Source organism: Protomyctophum parallelum (genome assembly GCF_964188405.1).
Source record: "Protomyctophum parallelum genome assembly, chromosome: 11".
NCBI classification, from domain to species: domain Eukaryota; kingdom Metazoa; phylum Chordata; class Actinopteri; order Myctophiformes; family Myctophidae; genus Protomyctophum; species Protomyctophum parallelum.
Genome location: NC_139707.1, coordinates 8,366,400 through 8,389,389, shown reverse-complemented (window position 1 = coordinate 8,389,389; position 22,990 = coordinate 8,366,400). Strand labels below are relative to the sequence as shown.

The 22,990-nt window shown below is 41.8% G+C and overlaps 1 protein-coding gene across 2 annotated transcripts; it reads right to left on the bottom strand.

Annotated features, from left to right (window-relative positions):
- Positions 1–3,460: 3,460 nt before the first annotated feature.
- LOC310866709 (interleukin-1 receptor type 1-like) lies at positions 3,461–21,797 on the bottom strand. Of its 2 annotated transcripts, none has more exons than XM_083776420.1 (12): positions 21,765–21,797; positions 14,906–14,980; positions 13,623–13,875; positions 13,080–13,272; positions 7,055–7,226; positions 6,567–6,635; positions 5,998–6,145; positions 5,666–5,820; positions 5,105–5,248; positions 4,660–4,827; positions 4,187–4,512; positions 3,461–4,051 (listed from the first exon to the last, which is right to left on the bottom strand). In XM_083776420.1, exons 2-12 carry the CDS (start codon positions 14,976–14,978, stop codon positions 3,752–3,754), a joined length of 2,001 nt encoding a protein of 666 aa, XP_083632546.1. In that variant the 5' UTR covers positions 14,979–14,980; positions 21,765–21,797; the 3' UTR covers positions 3,461–3,751. The 2 variants fall into 2 exon arrangements, with proteins under 2 accessions (XP_083632546.1, XP_083632545.1); XM_083776419.1 differs by lacking the exon at positions 21,765–21,797 and adding an exon at positions 18,700–18,764.
- Positions 21,798–22,990: the final 1,193 nt, after the last annotated feature.

Below are 22,990 nucleotides of genomic sequence, written 5' to 3'. Positions count from 1 at the left end.
ATATGGAGATGGCCATATATGGTGACTTGACATGTCACGAGGTGTTACCATATATGGAGGCGTGATGTCACGCGACATGACCATATGGAGGTATGGGGTGATTAATTGGCGGATGGGATATGCAGGTTTTCATAGTAAATGGGACCTGCGGTCGCAATTACAATACAATAATATAACTGTACCGGTAACTGTGAAATGGGCCATTCTGTTAGTATATTTTAATGCCAATTTTGAATACTATTACTTGTAATAGATTATTTCTACATTGCTGATGGTATGGTAAGTGATTTTGGTAGGTGATGATAATGGTAAAAATAAGTGTTAAAAAGTTCTATATTGTGACAGTACTCATTGCTATCTAGAGTGTTTGTTCAGTAACGGGAGTCTCCATATGTCTCCAGCTTTTCATTAAAGAGAAAATGCATTTTAAGTTTCTGGATACCAATTTGATCCAGTCAGGAAATATAGAGAACGCAGTCAGGATACAGATTTCAATAAACAAGTGGAATTGTAAGTGACGACAGAAAGAAATGAGCAGACAAAAATTGGAACTGAAATAAATGGCTACTCTCTCCTGATTGGCTGGAATTTTGTCACTTACCTGAACATGTAATTTTTATTTATTAAAGAGCTGGAGAGACAGGGAGACCTCTGTTACTGAACAAACTCTCTATAGCAATGATTACTATCAGAATATAGTGATTTAAGCTTTTAACTAAAAACTTGTTTTAACCAAAATATATCACTTACCCTACCTTAAGTAAAACAAATCTGGTTACTTATTCCACCACTTACTATATGATGATAGATGTTCATCTTTCTTTTCATTCATTCATTGTTTTCTTTTGTTTTTTATCGCTTATCATCTAGTTGGGTTTCTCTGCGGTGAGCTACTGTATAAATGGTTATGGTTACGGTTACGGTCATGACTTTTACCAAAACGCAGATGCAATCGCATGCGATGGAAACCAAGATGAGAAGTGTGCAATAGGAAAATATGCTTTCAAGTCTCTACACAGTATATGCCACAACAGGAAGACTTTAGGGTGAAGACATAGAGATGTGAATATAGAGATCCAGCAAATGAGTGGAGGAGATGGAAACATTCGTGTGGTTCAGACTCAAAGGACTAGGGTTTGAGTCGAGCCTGCATGCTCTCTCTCTTTCTCATGGTCACAGGTTTATATGCATTAAACGTCTATGGATGAATATACTACAGTCTAACAATTTATGGTTAAGTATATCAACAGTTGAATGAATAATAATAACTCTCGCCTGCTCTTTCAGCTTCCGGTTGTGTGCACTGTACAAAACTCAAGTGGTAAATGGAGAGTGGTAACTCAAGAGTTAAATGGATTCTTCCTTGCAGGTGAGTGAAACCACCTGGGCTGTCCCCTTAATTTGGACCAGTGCAGGAATCCTCTGATGTAGCCTACCACCCACACACACACACACACTACTGCAGGAAATTGGAATAATTCAGCTCAGAGAGCTCGTTATGGACAGAATACTCTGTGCTGCTTGAATGTTTACAGTGCACTGTTCAGTTTACAACAAACCTCAAGCATGCACACAGAACGTGCCTGCCCATGACACTCACACACAGGAACCATCTATCTACTCTCTCTTTCTCACCATCTCGCTTGCTCTCGTTTCTTTTAGTTTTTCTTTTACCACAATTAAGAGTATGGCTGCGTAGACTTGTTAGTTGTTACAATAATGCATTGCACTTTATTATATATAAAAAAAGCTCATGAATGTAAGGAATGTTACTGCATGTCAAAGCTAAAACATCTGTCAAAGTTAACACGTGTCAAAATTATGTCAAGGATCTCTCATCACTTTCAACCAACTCTTGTAACAGACAGACATGCAGCTAGTAAGTACAGGGACGTGCACACATAGACATCAAAGGGGGCTTCAGCCCCTGCCCTTTTACCCGTCTGTAAAACAACTGCCCTCTCCAGACCACGAATGCAGCGTTTACTACATGGTGATAAGAGATGCAAATGCCCTCCTCTCCTTTCCATGCCATGCCGGAAAAGGCAGCATTCTGGAGAATTGATTTCTTTCCCGAAGTCTCCTGAACTTGAACACAGCATTTTGTGTTGAACAAATGTGTTTAGACGGATCGTATACACCGCATCTCTACTAGCAAAAGAGTGCTGGGTTGCCCCCTAAAAATAGCTGATCTACAAGCCCTCAATGTGTCGCAGCGCGACGCGTTGTGAGCTTGTAGATCATTTTTGTGAGCTTATACTGTAGCTATTTTTGTCCAAAAGTGCCCTCTTACGGGATTTCAGCCCCCGCCTCTCTGACACTCTCTGCACGTCCCTTTGTAAGTACATGCGGGGCATTAACCCATCCTGAGATCAGATTCATACGAGGTTTCCACTGGACACACACTGGTCTGATTAACCTATTCTGACCTGAGATCAGATTCTAAAAATGTCAGTCGTTCTTCGATTTATTTCAAAAATAGCAGACCTACAAGCTCATAGCGCGCCACTCGGTGGCGCGCTATGAGCTTGTAGATCTGCTATTTTTCAATAGCTAAAGCATAACGTAATGCTAACACCAAAATGTGTGCCCGCCCAGAATGGGTTAATTGCCAAGGTGTTACCTGTTAGTTCTATTCAGATTCCCTGAATAGATGGATACTTCTTTTCAGTAGCAAAGCAGTGGAATTAGCAAGTCTATATAGTCAGTGAATAAAACCTGCAAACCTGAAATGATCAGGGCCTGGGCCGTGGCTCAGCGGTCCAGGCACCTTGGCCGGTATAGCCCGAGTCTGGCAGTGTGCCGCGGGCTCGACTCCCGATCCCAACGGCCTTTACTGCATGTCACTCCTCCATCTCTCTCCCCCATTTCCTGTCAGCTGCAGTCAGCCTACAGTCCCTCTATAAAAAATTTAAAATAAAGGCGAAAGCCACAAAACATTTGAAAACCCCCCCCCCCTGAAATGATCAGGAAAGCGTGAGTTGGAATGGCACATCTGTAGCACCACCCTGTGGTACCTGTGGGAACTGTTTTGTTATGTTCGTAGTCATTTATGTTGTATTGTAAAGTGCTTTTAATGTATAATAAATGCTGGTGAGAGGAAATACGTCTTAGGAGTTTGTTGTGTTTATCCTCGAACTGCAACTTTGTGGTATGTTGTATTCATGCACACACACGCACACGCACACACACACACACACACACACACACACACACACACACACACACACACACACACACACACACACACACACACACACACACACACACACACACACACACACACACACACACACACACACACACACACACACACACGCACACGCACACACAGTATAGTAACAGGTCTACACCAAAATAACCCACATAACGTTAACGTTTGTCATGTTATCGACTGTGTGATTAAAAATAAAAAAAATATTTCACATATTTACATTACAGTTGTTCAGTGATTTCTTCTCCTTTTTGCTTATAATGAATCCATTCAATTCCAGTGTAGTTTGCATACGACTAAAAGGTTGCTGGTTTGGATTCCACCTCCAACAAAACCAGGCATTGCATTGTGTGGCCAGATGTGAATTTCCTCAGTTTTGCCTTTGAGCAAGTGTCTGTGTCTGGAGATTCAATCGCAATCTCAAATATTTGTCTGGAAAACGGCTGCTGTCAGCTGAAACAACCTTACCCACAGACATAACTTCATTCATTTTCATGGTAAAGACTTTTCCATCCAGTTCAAATTGGTAGGACCCCATCACAAGGCCAACAGCGACATATTCTCTGGACGAACGGCTCTTTTGCCCCTCACAGGCATGTGGTACCTAACCTCCTTCCAAAATCTGGAGGACGGCGACAGAGGCAAGGATGAAGCCTCCTGTCCTCCTTTCTCCTCATCGGCTCCAATTCTCTCCCGCAAACGTGTCCCCCAGCCTCTCGAAGTCTTCTGGTTCTTCCACCAGCACACAGCTCCCTGTTTCTTCCGCAGGTGACGCACCGACGCCGGGAAGAGGGCTAGCTGGGCCGGGCTGACCTCTTCCATCTCCACCAAGACCACCTGCAGAATGAGAAAACATGGGAGGAAACAGGAAATTATGCCCAGTGAGCAATAATGATCTGATTTTGAGTTAGTACAATTAAATTAATTGTACACAGAGAGAGAGAGAGAGATAAATAGACAGACAATATTGACCTTCAGGGATCCCTCCATCAGTGCTCTGTACATGGCGGTGTCGTGTTCAAACTGCTGGCCAGGTCCTGGAATGTCTCCATCGTTGCAGGATGTATCTGAACTGGTACAGTTGTCACTGATGTTTATGTTGTGGAAACTGCTATGACCACTGTGACCGTCACTGTGATCCTTGTGGCTACTGCTGTCAGACATATTACATTTAACGTCACTACTGTAACACTGGTTGTTATTGTCACTGGTGTCACTGCTGTTGAAGGTGGAGGCGGTGTAGAGCAGGAGGAGGCAGCGACTGGCCTGGATGTTTTCCTCCACCGAGTCCACAATGGCTGGAGACGGAACGGAAAGCGATACAGGAGAGAATTAGAGACAGAAATACTTAATTTGGGAACACACTAGTAGCCGACTGGATAGTGCATTCATTTAACATTCAGCAACTTTGTGCAGCTGTACTTTTGTTCTGTAAGATAGCGTACCTTGTCCAGGCAGGCTGTCACGGCCGGCTATAAACAGCTTGTAGCCCCAGGTCCTCTCCAACACCTGAGGCAGTGTGTGGAGAGCAAACATCTCCACTTCTCCACTGGCTCCAGTCCCAAAGCACTGTGCGTATGCTATGTAGGCGTCGTAGCGTTTACCGTCAGACTCTAACAGAGAACATGGAATATGGTACAGGTTTAATCTAAAGTGCAATATAGTTAGCCATGAGCTACACAGTATGCATCAGGATTTGGATGTGTTCGACCACATCAAAATGTGAGCAACTGCACTCTGTGTACTCTATGTCCTGTCAATATCATCAGTGTTTTGCAGTGTGTGTGTGTGTGTGTGTGTGTGTGTGTGTGTGTGTGTGTGTGTGTGTGTGTGTGTGTGTGTGTGTGTACAAGCACTTCATTTTGATTAAACAGCACTGTGAAATCGTACCTGTGTTCTTGTAGAAAACAGGGAAAGCCCTTCTGAACCACAGCACAATGTCAATCTTGAAAATGTAGTAGAAGACAACAGTGCTGATGAAGAGGACAGTGACACCTCCCAGCACCGATCCAATGGGCAGCAGTATGTTGGGATCTGAGGAGGAAAAAATAGAACATACCCATACAATATCACCAAGGCTCATGTGCACAAGAGAAGGATGTTAGTGGTGAGAATTTAAAACAGACATGATGGCCATCCCCTGCACGCTTCCTCAGAACAGCAGTTAGGAAAGCATAGCATATTGCCTGCAATCTGCTTCCCCCTTCTTCAAAATTATTTTTCTGTAACCTCCCGAAAAGTACAAACCGGAAATACCCACCCGTGGTCTGCCAATTCCATCCTGTTCTTTCTTCATATAACTCCTCGTGTTGACTTATCAGTTACTTACTATTATTAATAGCCTCTTGTACAAACTCTTCTGTAGCCTGCGCTACTCTATCACTCACTCTATCAAACATACAGTACACATACAGTGTGCACCACTGTAGCCACTGGTTCATTGGTTTGTACCTGCTGGCAGCAGAGTGAATTGACTATGGGGACAGCCTCTGTCATTGCAGGCAAAGCAGGTGTAGTTCTTGTAGAAGTCCTGCTCTGTCAGGTGGGAGAACTTCAACAGGCGCTCCACCCACACACCTTTCCTTGGACTCTCTTCTCTGGTTGAACTAATGTAGGAGAGGAGAACATTGTGAACAGGAGAGGAAAAGAAAGATAATTTGTTCTCGCATGCATATTATGTATGCCTTGTTTCTAAAATGCAAAGCGGAATAGAATGGCTGCTGTATGTGCGTCTCAAAGAGGAGCATAAAGTAATGTTAAAGTCACACTACAGTACTACAAACCTTTGTGATTCCATGTAAATGCATTCAGAGGGCTCTTCTGAGACTGCAGTGTAGCCGTTTTTGTCTTCGCTGGTAAACCAGTAAACATCCACATAGGACCTCCCCACACAAGGCACGAACACCAAACAGCGCTTAGTGAAGCTGGAGCCTAGACAAACACACGTGCACGGAAAGAGATACATATTATTATTACACGGCTTGGTTGAATGCTTGATTCTGATTGGTCAATCGCTGAATTCAGCTTTCTGGATAAAAGACCGCCTAATCAAAGGCTCGGAAAACTTTGGAATACTTTCATTACCCTATGCAAGGACATACTTATTTTTGTTGTAACTTTTCGCACATTTTAATTAATGTATTAAGTAGCCGGGTCATTGTTTATAGATAAATCACCCTATCAGTGATTTATTTATCAACAATGACCACCTAGCCATCCCTTACATAACATGCATCGTGCACGTTACATTGTGCATTTTCCATTCCACGCTACAACAATAATTGTTGCTTTATGTTTATTCGTTTTTATTTGTATCCATTTTGGATGTTTTACTTAAAGAAAAATGACTCACCCCATTGGGCCTTGATAACCTCCCCGAAACTGGTTGGGTCATGGATTTCGGGAGGTAATTCATACTCCTCTGAAAGTAAAAGAGCAAATGTGATTAATTTGACTGACTTCATTGTTTGATTTGTCTGCACTATACAGTATGGACAGATGGTTGCTGTTCCTCTTGAATCTGACTTGAGGCATAATGGCTATTATAGCTTTAGAGCTACATAAGTATTGTATTGTCTTATTTCATCTTTCTCGTCTTCTCAGATTGTATGGTGATTTTCTTTCAACATGGCACACATATCAATGAGATTAAATAATAGTATAGACAGGGTCGAGACAGATGGCCGCCCACCCTAGAGTCGGGTTCTGCCTGACTCCTAACCCCACCTTTTTCCCCCTATTATCTTAACTTTAATTATTTTATAAACTGTATTTAAATGTTTCTAATATGTGTTTGGACACACATGCAACATAGTCCTACAAAAAGGACTATTTACTCACCTTTAACCGAGGCAAAAATGGTCTCCGAGATGGAGACTGTGAACCCTGCGAGGTTAAAGGTCAGAGTGCACGTGTAGGAGTCACTGTCCTGAGGTTCCACTCCTCTCAGCTTGAGCGTGGTCACATCACGGTAGGTGAACTTTCCATCTCCATCCTTTATGGCTGTACAGTTCTGAAAATGAAACCGAAGCAATTAAAGTGCTGCTTGCCTTTTACACAGAACTAATGTGTTTATATGTGTCGTGCAAAATGTCCAGTGCACATTACACACAACAACCAAGTAGTCTAGTGGTTACTCCTAGCAGAAGAGAAAGGTCAAAGGTTGAGTTCCTATATAAATTCTACAGTGCACCCTTGGGTAACTGAACCCCTACAGTAGTGGAAGATTTAAGGACGTAATTTTCGCCGTTAACTTCAAGTCATGATACAGAGAACTCCTTTGGCATGGAAGTACCTTAGGGTCATAGGAAAAGATTTATCCAAAGAGACAAGCTGCATCACCTTTCATTTCTGAATTATACACCTTTTTCAAAATGGCCGCCACCATTTACAGCAATACAGCATAGCCCGTATCTTTGCTTCTGTTAGAGCTATAATAAAAATATTGGTGCCAAAGTATACATTTTTAGGGTCAAGGAATCCAATTAAATAGATTTCAAGACTAAAAAACCCAACAGTTTTCTCGTTACCATGACAATAGGGGTCAAATATGCTAATTTAAATCGTAAAATACGTTTTAACAGGGTAACTTTCCACCCCTCACCCTAAAACTTTTATTTAGTTTTCCCTTTGGCATGGAAGGGCCTTAGGGCAATTGGAAAAGATTTATCCAAAGAGACAAGTTGCATCATCCTTCATTTACGAAATATACACATTTTCAAAATGGCCACAACCATTTACAATAATACAGCAGATCTAATATTTTTGCTTCTGTTATAAAATTTTGCTAATTTCCACTCATATCATTATACGTACATCATCAGCCAATCAGCTGAGCACATTCCGTGCTCATGCACACACGTACACACAAAGCTGTGCATATAGGAGCACCGCTAAAAGAAACAATGTTTTTCTCATTACAATCACAATTGTGGTAAAATATGCATATGTAATTAATCAAATAAGTCTCAACAAGGTGACATTAAATTTCACCCAGCATTGCACAATACAGCGGTTTCCTGCTGAGTACCATGGCCTCAGATTTGGAGATGCTGATCCTCTTCCTATGGCCACCACACACTCGACAACATAATCTGCAAAAAGCAGTGAAGCAACCCTTAGCTCCCCGAAGCGTATACCCTCTCCTCCACGACTGCGTCTCCAGATCCTTCCATGAATATCACAAACAGGATAGGTGACAATGTGCAGCCCTGGTGGAGGCCAACCCCAACCACAAACAAATCTGACTTACTGCCCAACACATGGACATAGCTCTCGCTTTGGGTGTACAGAGATTGAATGGCCCTCAACAAGGACCCCCTCACCCCATATTCCTGCACGCTGCATCCACAAAACACAAGTAGACTGGATATACATACTCCCAGGCCTTTTCCAGGATCTGTGCAAGAGTGAAGAGCTGGTCAGTTATTCCACGACAAGGACGGAATCCACTTAGCTCCTCTTGAATCTGAGGTTTGACTATCGGCCGGACCCTCCTTTCCAGTACCTTGGTGTAAACCAGGGAGACTGAGCAATGAGATACCTCTAAAATTGGCACACACCCTCTGGTCCCCTTTCTTAAAGAATGGCACAACTACCCCAGTCTGCCACTCTTTAGGCACTGTACCAGACTTCCACGCAATATTGAAAAGATCCATCTTCAACCGCTTATCCTTAGTCAGGTCACAGGGGCAACAGCTCCACCAGAGCTACAGACTTCCCTCTCCAGAGCAACATTAGTAACTTCCCCCTGGGGGATCCAGAGGCGTTCCAAGGCCAATGAATGGTTGTAATCCCTCCATCTCATCCTTGGTCTTCCCAGGATTATCCTCCCAGTGGGACATGCATCGAGGACCTCCCTATAGGGAGATGCCCGATAAGCATCCTAACCAGATGCCCGAACCACCTAAGATGACTCCTTTCCAAGCGAATAAGCAGCGACTCTACTCTGAGTCTCTCTCACATGACTGAACTTCTCACCCTATCTGTCCCTATGTTGAAAATATGTGTCAAGTGTCAACCAATCCCCTCAACACCCAGAGCCTTCAGCATTTCTCGACGGATCTCACCAACCTTTGGGGCTTTTCCACTGTGGAGTTGCTTAACTGGCTGTCCCGAGTCTCCCGGGATAACATATACTGACCATAACTGTTATGGTCAGCCCATGATTGGCACAGAAGTCCAATAACAAGCCACCACTCGGGTTCAGATCAGGGAGATCGTTCCTCCCAAACACGCCACTCCCAAGTGTCTGTCATTGCCCACGTGCATTGAAGACCCCCAGTAAGACTATGGAATCCCCCACAACAGGTGCCCCATACAGGGCCCCATGTAAGGCACCTTGTGAATGCTGCATGACAGAGCATACATGGATCTCTGCAGATACTTGTCTGCAGATACATTATGTGAATAGGATTTGCAACCCCATTGTCATGGTATTGACCCTATGTACACTTTGAAGTTTACCATTATAGCTTTAACAGAAGCAAAGTTCCCATACCTTTGCTTCTGCTGTATTACTTCAAATGGTGGTGGCCATTTTTAAACACATATATTTCAGAAATCAAGTGTTCTTATTTGTTTCTTTGAATAATGTCTTTCTTATTGCCCTATAAGGTACTTCCATACCAAAGGTAAAGTAAATAAAAGTGTGGGAGGGTGTAAGTTACCCTGTTTTTTAATGAAATTTGCACATTTGTCCACCCACTGTCATGGTAATTAGTGATTTTTATTTGTATTTATTTTTTGCATTGAAAACTACTCAATTGAATTCCTTTGAAACCAATATTATAGCTCTAACAAAATGATATGAGCTATGTTGTATTGCTGTAAATGGCGGCGGACATTTAAAAAAAGGAATATATTTCAGAAATGAAGAGTGATCTCATTTTGTCTCTTTGAATAATTTCTTTGCAATGTTACTTCCATGCCAAATGGAAAACTAAGTTTTAGGGGGGTGAGGAGGGGGTGGAAAGTTACCCTGTTAAAACATGTTTATTTTAATGAAATGATCATATTTTACACCTGTTGTCATGATAATGAGAAAACTAATTGGATTTTTTTTTCTTGAAACCTATTTAATTGGATTCCTTGACCCCATAAATGTACACTTTGACACCAATATTATTATTATAGCTCTAACAGAAACAAAGACATGGGCTATGCTGTATTGCTGTAAATGGTGGTGGCCATTTTGAAAAACGTGTATATTTCAGAAATGAAAGGTGATGCAGCTTGTGTCTTTGGATACATCTTTTGTATGACCCTAAGGTACTTCCATGCCAAAGAGGAAACTAAATGAAAGCTTTAGAGGGTGAGGGGGGGTAAAGTTACCCTGTTAAAACGTATTCTTTTGAATTAAATTTGCAGATTTTACCCCTGTTGTCATGGTAACGAGAAAACTATTGGGTTTTTTATTCTTGAAATCTATTTAATTGGATTCCTTGACCCTAAACATGTATACTTTGACACCAATATTATTATTATAGCTCTAACCAAAGCAAAGATATGGGCTCTGGTGTAATAGTGGTTCATTGTCGGCGGCCATTTTGAAAAACGTGCATATTTCAGTAATGAAGGGTGATGCAGCTCGTCTCTTTGGATAAATCTTTTCATATGACCCTAAGGTACTTCCATGCCAAAGGGTTTCTCTGTATCATGACTTGAAGTCAAATGTCCCTTAAATCTTCCACTACAGGTTGGTTGATTGATTGATTGAAGTATTTATTAACAGTTTGCAGAATGGGTACATTTCACATGAAAGCACAACTCAATACAAAGACTGTTACTGTGGACGACACACTGATAAAGTGTCAGGGTCCACACTTTTCAATTCATCAGAACATTTAGAGACGTACAAATATACACTTCTATAAAAAAAACAGGAAATCATGTAAGGAGGTAAAAAAGGGAAAATAAACATATACAGTAAGGAGGAAAGGGGGTGGGGCTGGGGATTCAGATTTTACGGGGGCCAGTTTCGAATTGCAGCCGTCTGTATGTGCCCTTTGAGAGCAGTTTTGAAGGAGTCAAGGAATTTGCATGTCTTAATGGCTGTTGGTAGGGCGTTCCACATTTTGGTGGCATAGGAGCGAACTTAAAGATGGAGTGCCGTGATTTTTTTCCACACTTAAACATGATCATCAGGTGTATTTAGGTGTATATGAGGTATAATTTTTTCAAAAAAGTGTACAGTATTTGTTAAAATGATGGTTTTATGTGGACACACCCACCAGTTCATTAGGTATGCGTGAGTTTAACCATAGCACCACCCACCTAATCCAGTCCCTCCGCCTCCTCCTTTAAGACCACCCACTTGTCCTAGTCCCTCCCCCTCCTTATAAAAGGACAGCCCATGGCTCTGCCCTTTTGTTTACAAAATGGCAAATTGGTGTCTGTAATGTAACAAAAACTCATGTTTTTGTGAATGTTAGAAGTGAACACTTCCAATATTTCTGAGATATCGTATAGGCACCATTATGCACTTATACTGCCACCATCCATGTATAGGCATATAATCCATGCATCCATACCATATCAGATCTGTTTTTTCTGATTTTTTATAATCATTTATTTATTTCCTCCAATTATATTGACCCTATTGTCGCAATCAGCTCAGCTCATCATCCAATTCGATCATAGTTTAACAGCAGAAACAATTAGTTTGATAGATCATTTAGCCTACAATATATTGTAGGCTATTGATTTCCTCCAGCTAAGCACCCTGGCATTAAAACTGTCCTTTATCTGACTGCGTTGAGGTTCAGCAAAAGTCGCCAGATTTAAAGAAACAAGCGGCCAGGTCCACAAAAATAAGTCACAGAAATTGCCGTGAATATTTATGAAAACGTTTCAACAACACCAATCCTTTTAACAACATATTAATCTGAGGGTCCTTCACATGAATCATTGGTCAAGTCAACCACATCTCCCCTGAAAGTTACTTATATGAAAACAAGCCCAAGTCGCTTGTAATAGCCAGACATGGCAACATGACATCCAGCGCGACACAACATACTTCTAATTCTTGACTTTACAGCCTCGTATAAGTATTAGGACCTACATACATATTGACTACAACAGCCAACAAGAATGCACACTGTGACACTACACTCTGTATCAAAGCCCGACCACTGTGATTATAAAAGAAACAACCTACTCCTTGAGAACAACAAGAGCAACTATACAGCAGAGCAGGTAGGCTATAAGACTGGTTTGTTGTGGTTTCCTTCCTGAGGACCCGACGTGAACATTTACTTGCTTCCAATCTAACGAAAAACAGTCTGCTCTGCTGTGAACTGGTAATGTGTGAAATGACTGTTTGAAAATCTGCCACACAGTTAGACACACACAGAGCAGCAAAAGCAAACTGGCTGCGCTGTTCAGTTCACACGTGTGTATGTGGCAGGCAGCTCCGCCCACAGAGGTTGTCGTATTTAAAAAATATGTATAGAGGGGGAGGTGCGTGTGTGCGTGCAATATTTTTACGTCACACTATCCGTGTTTACTTCATTGGCCCGTTTGACCGTCAAGGGTTCAGCCTCCAGGAAGAAACCCTAAATACAAAGTTATTACACCATTGGACATAAAAACGACTCCAGGGTGTCTAATGAAGTACTGTCACCCCATAGACACATGAAAAGCTGGAAAAATACAAAAATTGTGGCACTCCATCTTTAAGGAAGTATTTAGAGTAGACACAAGATACATGCGTATCTTGGTGGTGTAGCGAATCTTGTGGACCAGACCCATTGCAAGATGCTGTACTCTGTCGTCGACCCTAAGCCGTTCCAGGTTCAGTTGTTATGGATAAAAGTGTCAGCTAATTATCTAAAATGCATTTCATCATCTACATGGCACAACTCACCTTGTACCATTTGAGGGAGTACTCAAGGGAGTAACTCTCAAGTTTCTCTGTGATGTCTTTCAGAGGGCAGGACAAGATGTCGTTCACCTCACTGGTGAGTGTTTGGGTAGCAATCCGCGGTCTACTGCAATTTCCAGGGACAGGCTCGTCTACGACCAGCTTTGTGTCCTGTCTGTAGCACCGAGAAGGAGTGCTGTTGAAAAACAAAAGAGAAAGAATTATTCTTCTACGACTTTCAGCGATGCCTTGATAGTTGGTATGATTATCAAATTCACTGGTCTTAGAAGTCGACATTTCGAATTGTTCTTTTATAGAGCTAGACTGATATATATATATATATATATATATTGTGTGTGTGTGTGTGTGTGTGTGTGTGTGTGTGTGTGTGTGTGTCTTCTCCCCAATATACTCATTTTCATTCCCAAGTGATCAGTGAGCTTGTACCGTAGATATGCTATTTTCGGCATGCGACGCCGTTGTACAACGGAGCATAAATTGCGCAATATACAGACACCCTCTCGCTCCACAATGAGACTGTAGTACCTCACAATGCACACGTAGTCTCCAGCATCCTCCGTGGTCACATTGAGGAACCACAGTGTCTCCGCGCGCACCAGAATGCGTCCAGTCTCGTTGCCCAGTTCTCTGCCCGATAGCAGGTGGTACCAGGTGACATTGAACGGGGTGACTCTGAAGTTGAAGACGCTTGGGGATACCAGCGTGCTGTTCAGCATGGCCATGTCCCCCGGAACGGAAAACACCCGTTCAAACTGCAGCCTGTAGTCTTTACAGTTCTCTGAAGAAAACAGGACGACATAGACTTTACGCAATTCTCTAAACTGCATTTAAGCCAGAAAGGTTTAGAGAGGAGCTCTGCTGTTTTAACTGGTACAGGAATTATAGCCCCTTCACTAAGTCCCTCCCCAACCCATCCTTGTCCAACAGGCACGTTAGCAGCGAAGAAAGCGTGACCTACATGGCAACCGTTGCTAAACTATTTGGATTGGCATTGGACAATCGCGTTTTGGGGTGGGATTTAGTGAAGGGCTAATTCTTCATAAAAAGGGGCCCACTGAGCATTTTTCAGGGTATTAGTCGTCTAAAATACGTGTGTCTAAATGTGTCTAAAATGGGCTATAAATGGTCTAAAAATAAAAGTTTTTTAGCGGTCTAGGCTTAGATCAGACGTTGAAACAACCTTGTTTCAACGTCTGATCTAAGCCTATAGACCGCTAAAAAACGTAAAAACATATAGACGTTTAAAAAACTGCTAATCAACGTCTTGACCTCTAAAACATTTTAGACACGGTATAACACATTTTAGACGGACGTCTAATTGCCGACTATTGCTCAGTGGGGGCCAGACATGCATTTATCACTCAGAGGGAGAAGGGTGAAGGCATTTTAGGGAGAAGGCATTTTACTAAACACCTCAGTCTGATGCCCACAAGGTGTCACTGTGGAGCTTCTAGCTTTTGGAGGCAAAACAGTTTCACAGTAGTTTCACAAGCTGAAACTACTGTAAATGTTGGTTCATATTTTCAAATATAGGTACTGTACTTGTTTCAAATATTTCTATTTAACACTACAGCAACATCTTTCTTCATCATCAACCAAACCTCTGTAGAATTCTAGATACATACACACAAGTAACTAGGCAGTAGCTTACTGTGTAGTAAATATTATGCCAGTTTGACAATAGTGGACTAGTGAAACCAGAAAATATGTCTCTTCCCCTGTATTTTATAATAATCTACTTTCCCTGTATTTTGTCCCTTAAATTTCTCCATTCTGTTGATTTGATTTTGATTACTTGTAAAACTCACCTCCTAAAGCCGAGGAGCCTCCAACCAGACACAGGAGGAAGAGGACAGGTACCAGTATCTGACTCACGCCCATGACTGAAAGAGAGGTAAACAAACAGTAATTCACAACATAGACTTACAACATCATACTTTAAAGATAAGTAAACAATTAGAATAAATGACTAACAGTTTACTGTCTGGAAGAACAGGTAAACACACAATGAGAAGGTACATATATGCCTAATGTCTGGACTCTACCTGACAAGATACAATAACGCCCCGAAATGCAGTTAACAGGCCACATCACATGCATTCATTCCTCCATTTCTGAAGTAATCCTGAACTCTCACTAACCACAGCATATAGGGATTGCGTGAGGCCCAACAGGGAACCACACGGACTGACGTAATCCTACTGGAAGACACTCCCACTCAGCGTTGCCAGTAAAAAACGTTCAGAGGACAGGACTTGTTGAGATGCTTGTGATCCATGATGTTTTTCTGTCACCCCTGTCCCTAAATGTCCTACTCACTGTGCACAGAATAAATGGCAAACAGTAGATGATCACTAGTTGAGTGAGCTGTAAAGTTGCTGACCTAATTTCTTATCAGAACAGTCTGTTGCACGCAGTGGTGGAAGTACATTTACTCAAGTATACACATACATTTTAATGCCAATTTGTGAGTTTTCACTTGTCATTTATTTTCTAGATTTGAATAGCTACCACACAGCATGTCAATAATACATTACGGTACTCTTACCATAGGCTGTATCACGTTTCTTCTTTTCATTCAGTATGCTTTTAGGGTAGATAGTAGCCTATAGATAGCTTTAGTTAGGGTTTCTGAGGCGAGAGCTACTGTATAATCGATAGAGACCTTTACCAGAAGGCATTTGCAAATGCAATCACATGCGATCATTGCGATGGAAACCAAGATGAGGAGAGAGAGAGAGAGAGAGAGAGAGAGAGAGAGAGAGCACCATTAAAATAATATAGTTTCAAGTCTCTTAAGATTGAGTTTATTATTTTTGTCATGAGACAAAGACGGACCCTTAAGGCACTGGCAGGTTAGATTGAACAAACCTTTCTTCCTGTGACGCTGACAGTCTGGATGTTGCTGTGAGAGGTTTGGAATCAGTAATACAGCAGACAGTAGTAAAACTCCCAGGGACAGGCCCAGGCACAGTGAGGAGAGCGTGGGAAGTACATTTTCCAGGCTCTGGTGTATACGGGCTGAGACGTGGGAGTGACGTTTGGGAAGTCAGAGTTCAACTGAACTGGCTGAGTGAGACAGGGAAGGGCAGGTATTCTCCCTCTCCATTCCTGATTGTGTTTTTGACTGATATGAAGGGTGGCACAGTGGGTTCATTAGCAGTAAACCTGCACGTCTCACAGGTTCCATAGTAGTCTGTTTTACCATGCATGCTGATGTATCAACTGATACGTTTCAATAAAACTGTTTTCATAGCCCCCACTAAGCCCCCCCCTTCCCCACAAACTCAATTGACTGACTTCTATGTAAACCAATATTCATTAGCCCCCGCTCTAAATTTGGATAGACTATAGATCATATCTATAGTCCCCCCAAGTCACAATTCTCTGGAGCTGTCGCTGACCCACGAATGCACAGAGACTGCTTCTGTAATGCATGTCTACTCTTGTCCACTCTAGATGCTTCCAACGAAGCAGATAATTAGGCATATGTTTCTTGAGGGCAGCTCGGGGGAATTAAAGGGGAGAGTGCATCTGCCCTGTCTTTCCCATTGTGGTCTTCTAGGCTAAGAGACTTGAACTGAATTGACTCATGTCATTGATGAAACCCCAGTGAGGGAGGGAGGGACCCTAAATCCAAGGCTTTCTCAGCGAAAATGCTGACATGCTACCAGAAAACGGCTACCAGTTATGGGGAAACGGGACTTTAAAAAGGGAACACATGTTGCCCAATGTTTGCTGACACTACATTAATCTACCAGGGGACAGTGGACGTTTCCGTTCGTGTCCATTATGCCATGAGTGAAATGTTTGCCAGTTCAGTCAGATGAACTTTGTCCATATGTACAGGACTAGTGTAAAATCTCAACACTGAACAAATGAAGAATCTAAAGCTTGACACTCTTTACAAACACCACCTTACATTACCACAATCGCATATATTTTGACAATAGTAGGCTAGTGAAACCAGAGAATACTTCACCAGACACATTCATTAAAATATATTCAGTAGTAGCGGGTTACATACTACATAGTGAAACAAAGTTAGCATTAATTGCAGCTGTGACAGAATGTGACAGTATGCTCTGAAGGTGAGAACTCATCATGTCAGAATGTGACAGTATGCTCTGAAGGTGAGAACTCAGTCAGAATGTGACAGTATGCTCTGAAGGTGAGAACTCATCATGTCAGAATGTGACAGTATGCTCTGAAGGTGAGAACTCAGTCAGAATGTGACAGTATGATCTGAAGGTGAGAACTCATCATAATGTGACAGTATGCTCTGAAGGTGAGAACTCAGAATGTGGCAGTATGCTCTGAAGGTGAGAACTCAGAATGTGACAGTATGCTCTGAAGGTGAGAACTCATCAGAATGTGACAGTATGCTCTGAAGGTGAGAACTCAGAATGTGGCAGTAAGCTCTGAAGGTGAGAACTCAGAATGTGACAGTATGCTCTGAAGGTGAGAACTCAGAATGTGACAGTATGCTCTGAAGGCGAGAACTCATCAGAATGTGACAGTATGCTCTGAAGGTGATAACTCAGAATGTGACAGTATGCTCTGAAGGTGAGAACTCAGAATGTGACAGTATGCTCTGAAGGTGAGAACTCATCAGAATGTGACAGTATGCTCTGAAGGTGAGAACTCAGAATGTGACAGTATGCTCTGAAGGTGAGAACTCATCAGAATGTGACAGTATGCTCTGAAGGTGATAACTCAGAATGTGACAGTATGCTCTGAAGGTGAGAACTCATCAGAATGTGACAGTATGCTCTGAAGGTGATAACTCAGAATGTGACAGTATGCTCTGAAGGTGAGAAATCATCAGAATGTGACAGTATGCTCTGAAGGTGAGAACTCATCAGAATGTGACAGTATGCTCTGAAGGTGAGAACTCATCAGAATGTGACAGTATGCTCTGAAGGTGAGAACTCATCAGAATGTGACAGTATGCTCTGAAGGTGAGAACTCAGAATGTGACAGTATGCTCTGAAGGTGAGAACTCAGAATGTGACAGTATGCTCTGAAGGTGAGAACTCAGAATGTGACAGTATGCTCTGAAGGCGAGAACTCAGAATGTGACAGTATGCTCTGAAGGTGAGAACTCAGAATGTGACAGTATGCTCTGAAGGTGAGAACTCAGAATGTGACAGTATGCTCTGAAGGTGAGAACTCAGAATGTGACAGTATGCTCTGAAGGTGAGAACTCAGAATGTGACAGTATGCTCTGAAGGCGAGAACTCATGGACACTGATTTGATGTGAAGGAGTCCTTACAGTGATTCAGTGTCAGTTAAGCTGACATCCTGTTGAGTCACCCCGAAGGAGCAAACAACACCAACCGTGATTCAGCAACAAGGCATTATAATAATCGTCTAAAGATAGGAGATAGAGGCAGAGGGATGACGCTAAAGAGACTTTAAACGTTTTGAGTGGACGTATGCTCTATGAACCAAATGAGCACACGTGTGTGTGTGTGTGTGTGTGTGTGTGTGTGTGTGTGTGTGTGTGTGTGTGTGTGTGTGTGTGTGTGTGTGTGTGTGTGTGTGTGTGTGTGTGTGTGTGTGTGTGTGTGTGTGTGTGTGTGTGTGTGCGACCCTTACCTTTATTGGAATGTTGATTTAAGAGGGTAACGCACCATAAGTCAGAGCGTGGTGGTCACAAGAAGTGTGTCTTTTCAGGTCTGTTTGTATAGTGAGATCTGTGATATAATTATGATGACAGCAGTGTGCACGAACAAGGGTTTAAATGTGTTCTCCTATACAATGCCACCAAAATGTCTAATTGATTGTTTTCATTGATTTCCTCCCGCGCACTCAGATCAGCCAACGCAGGGAAGCTGGAAGTACCCTCACTAAAAACACCGGGACAACGCTCCACACGACCCAAACTCTTCTCCCTTCTGGCTCCAAAACTATGGAATGCACTTCCCATTACAATCAGAACTGCAGCATCACTCGCAATCTTCCGCCGTAGTCTGAAAAGTCACCTTTTCATCATGGCCTGTAGCACTTACTCTACCCCCTTAGACAGCACTTTTTGTAGACTTAGATAGCATTTGATACAGACTTATAGCATGTTATGTAGACAGCACTAGAATTGCATTGTATGTAGCGGCGGTACAATATTAGCATTTTGTGATGGGGGAAACTCTGAGTGCCATAACTCAAATCATACTCAATAATCATTATCTCAGATACTGTAGTCTGACCCTAACCCTGTTGAGGAGTCTTGATGCCAGCTAGCTATCAGCTTAGCCTTTGAATTATGATGGATGGTGAGAAGGTTCTACAAAGCACATGAATTATGATGGATGGTGAGAAGGTTCTACAAAGCACATGAATTATGATGGATGGTGAGAAGGTTCTACAAAGCACATGAATTATGATGGATGGTGAGAAGGTTCTACAAAGCACATGAAGACTAAACAGCAAAGAGCCGGCTCTGATTATGGGAAGTTATGTAACACTGATGAGCTTCAAAAAGGAATGTGAAAGAAAAAAACTAAAAGGCGGTGGTGAAGGTTCCCTATAAAGCTGTGTGGAGCACAGCTTTAAACTAAACACATTTCACACTGGATGAAACCATTTTCAGCAGATGTGACGTATATGCCTTTCATGCATCTGCAGAGTTGATAACGTGGTCAAATGGTTACTTGTTGCGCTAAAAGATGGAGGCATACACAGCAATGTATATGCATGCAGGCGGCAGATGTGCCAGAGGTTTATAGGACAGCTAATATTTGCAATAACAGGTAAGGAAAAGTAAGATAAGATAAGATAAGATACACCTGTATTTATCCTTAGGGGGTATTCAGGTGTCATAGCAGCAACAGCCGACCTTCTAAAAGAGGTCCCTAAAAATAAAATAAAAAAATAAAACAGCCCCACTATTTTTGATATTTCACTATTAACTTAAAAAGAGAAGCATTTTGGATTCACTTTTTGAATACTTTAGCACCTAACGGCCTCAACATGGAATTTGATCTAAAACCCTTTCTAGGATGGTGGCCCTGGGTAGAGCATCACGTCTAGCAGCCTACTAGGCCTGGACTTATTTCCCCCGCCCTGATCTGTTGAAAAATCTATTTCAAACCCATGGCCTAAATGTTTTGTGATCTCTGTATATCCACTTGATTTAACATATGGCCTATTAGTGCTCCTTTCTGTATGCGCTCTCCTCCACAGGAAGACCCACATTGATCTCCTTGCCATTCTTGTGCTGTCTTGTTTTTGTCCTGTGTTTTATTATGCTGTTTTTGTGGACATTTTGGGGTATTTTATAGCCTACCCTTTATACTCTTCATACGTTTTTTTGTATGCATTTAACAAATGCAGCTTAGTTGAAGGTGTTATGGCCTGGTATGGAAACTGTACTGCCCAAGAAAAGATAAGCCTACGGTGAGTAGTGAGTAGGTTGTGTATATGGCTACAGTCTATATCAACAGCTGAATGAATAATAACCGTTAGAATGTAATGCCTATTCTTTCGGTTATCTGAAAATCCCTAGTCGGCTAGTCTACTCCTGCAAGTTCTTATTAAAGGTGACTCAGGTCCTGACTATATTACATTTCCTTACTCATGGTCACACAAGTCAACCGTCAACCACAGCTTGCCACTACTCACTCGCTGTGCACACTTCCACGTCTACACAGAAAATCTACAGAATGCATAGTGTAGATTCAAAAAGGTTTTAATTCAGATGACAAGGCTTATTGTTGATGATTTTCTGTAGTAGCATTGTAGAGGACATTTGTGTATTCTGGAGCAGTGTTTCTCAGACAATGGGTTGGGACTGATGTCTGTTGAAGGTAGGGCTGCAACGATTCATCGATTAATCGTAATCGTAATAGATTATTCAATTAGTTGTCAACTAATTTAGTAATCGATTAATCGAATCGGCAACTAATCACTAGAGTTTTTTTCAATTTATCATAGGTGATTTCCATGCACTTAACCATAGGTTTCCAGTGTTAAGTGTAACTAAACTAAAGAGGAGTGATCCATCTCTCTTCCCTTACAATCTGATGATAGTCGTACAGTAGCGACTGCAAAGCAAAATATGACACATAACGATTATAGTAACTAGAACAAAACATATAGCTTGAATATTTATTTTTAAATGACCCATTTGAGTACTATTCCTTTTAGACTGACACATGTGTAGCTATTCTTTAATCAAATGTATGCCGTCAGAATAAGCCTAAAGACACCATAAGTTGCTTTAATTAATTTAAAATGTGTTTGTCTTTTATTTGAATAGCAGCGTAATCACCAGCTAATCACATGCATTTTTGAATTAATTATATATTTTGTTAGTTACTTAGAACATGTCTAAAATAACCTAAAATATATTTCTAAGGTGATAGCTAAATAAGTGTCATAATCCGATTAATCGGCAGATGAATCGATTATGAAAATAATCGTTAGTTCCTTTACTTTACATAAAGTATAAAACATTGTTTGACAACAAGATTGGAGTACATGTGTAGTGGCCAAAAATAGGATGTCCGTTTTTTGGGAATAAAAATAAAGCTTGGAAAACACTGGAAGACATTCAAGATCAGATCTGTCGTTCAAGTCAGAGTTTAAATACATATCAGTTTGAGGAACACTTCTTTCACAGAGGCACTTACAGGACTTCTGAAAATAGAAGAAATAAAACTCACCTCAAGGAAAAGGCAGACACCAGCGCTGTGGAGATCGAAAGGAAGAGTGAGGAAGGATGTGAGTGTTTCCTCGACAGTCACAGTAGGAGAGGAAACCTCCCTAACATGCAGGCAGGAGGGCCTGAGAGAGACACACAGATCAACCAATGAAAACAAAAGCTCTGCCAAGTCAGAGTCTAGCTGTGCACACATCAGAAGAGTCATACAAAACAAGACTTTTTAGACTAGTCTAAAAACATATTTCACGGCCATCTGCCCATTTTGAGATATTGTCCGCACTCTGCCATTGAAAATGTTGTGGTGCTGTATAGAGAAAGGCCATGTGGTCTTCAAGATTTGTTCTGTAAAGAAATTGGGGCATTCATATTCATTATTTGTGTGTGTGTGTGTGTGTGTGTGTGTGTGTGTGTGTGTGTGTGTGTGTGTGTGTGTGTGTGTGTGTGTGTGTGTGTGTGTGTGTGTGTGTGTGTGTGTGTGTGTGTGTGTGTGTGTGTGTGTGCGTGCGTGCGTGCGTGCGTGCGTGCGTGCGTGTGTGCGCGCTGCTGTCCTAAATAACAAATTTGTAGGGGTTAGGGCATTGTATAAAAACGGCAAAATAATGAATAAGGTAAAAACTAATGGGATTCCCAGACATTCATTTGGACCTGAACATTTAACCCATGTACTATTCCCACGCTTTTCTTCATAATATAATAACGGTTCATAACTTAGAATTTGGTACAGAATTTGAAATTATTTGGGGGGGGGGGGGGGGGGGGGCAGATTATTTTCCAAAAGAATAACTGAATGGCTGGAAAATGGAAATTAAGAGTTTACATAGTACATGCACACATTTCCTTAATGATTATATCTGATTTCAGTATTTATTTATGATGAAGGGGGGGGGTCCCCCAGCCACTGTTCAAAACCCCTGTTCTACCACACACTACTACAGGAATGAATCAGAGAGAATACACGTGCTGCTGAATGTTTGTTCCTTCACACACATTTCAGTTAAACTGTAAAACACAAACCACAAAGCAAACTGTAAAACACAAACCACAAAGCAAGCTCAGAGGCCTTCCACGTGGCTCGGGCTGTTCCCCGCGCACGTTTATAAACTTTCCCAGCGTCTACATTGCGGTTATGTTAATTATGTATGTATGTATGTATGTATGTATTATGTATGCTGTATACATGAGACCTCGTCTGGATGGCCCCTCCGTCGCAGAAAGAATACCCCCTGC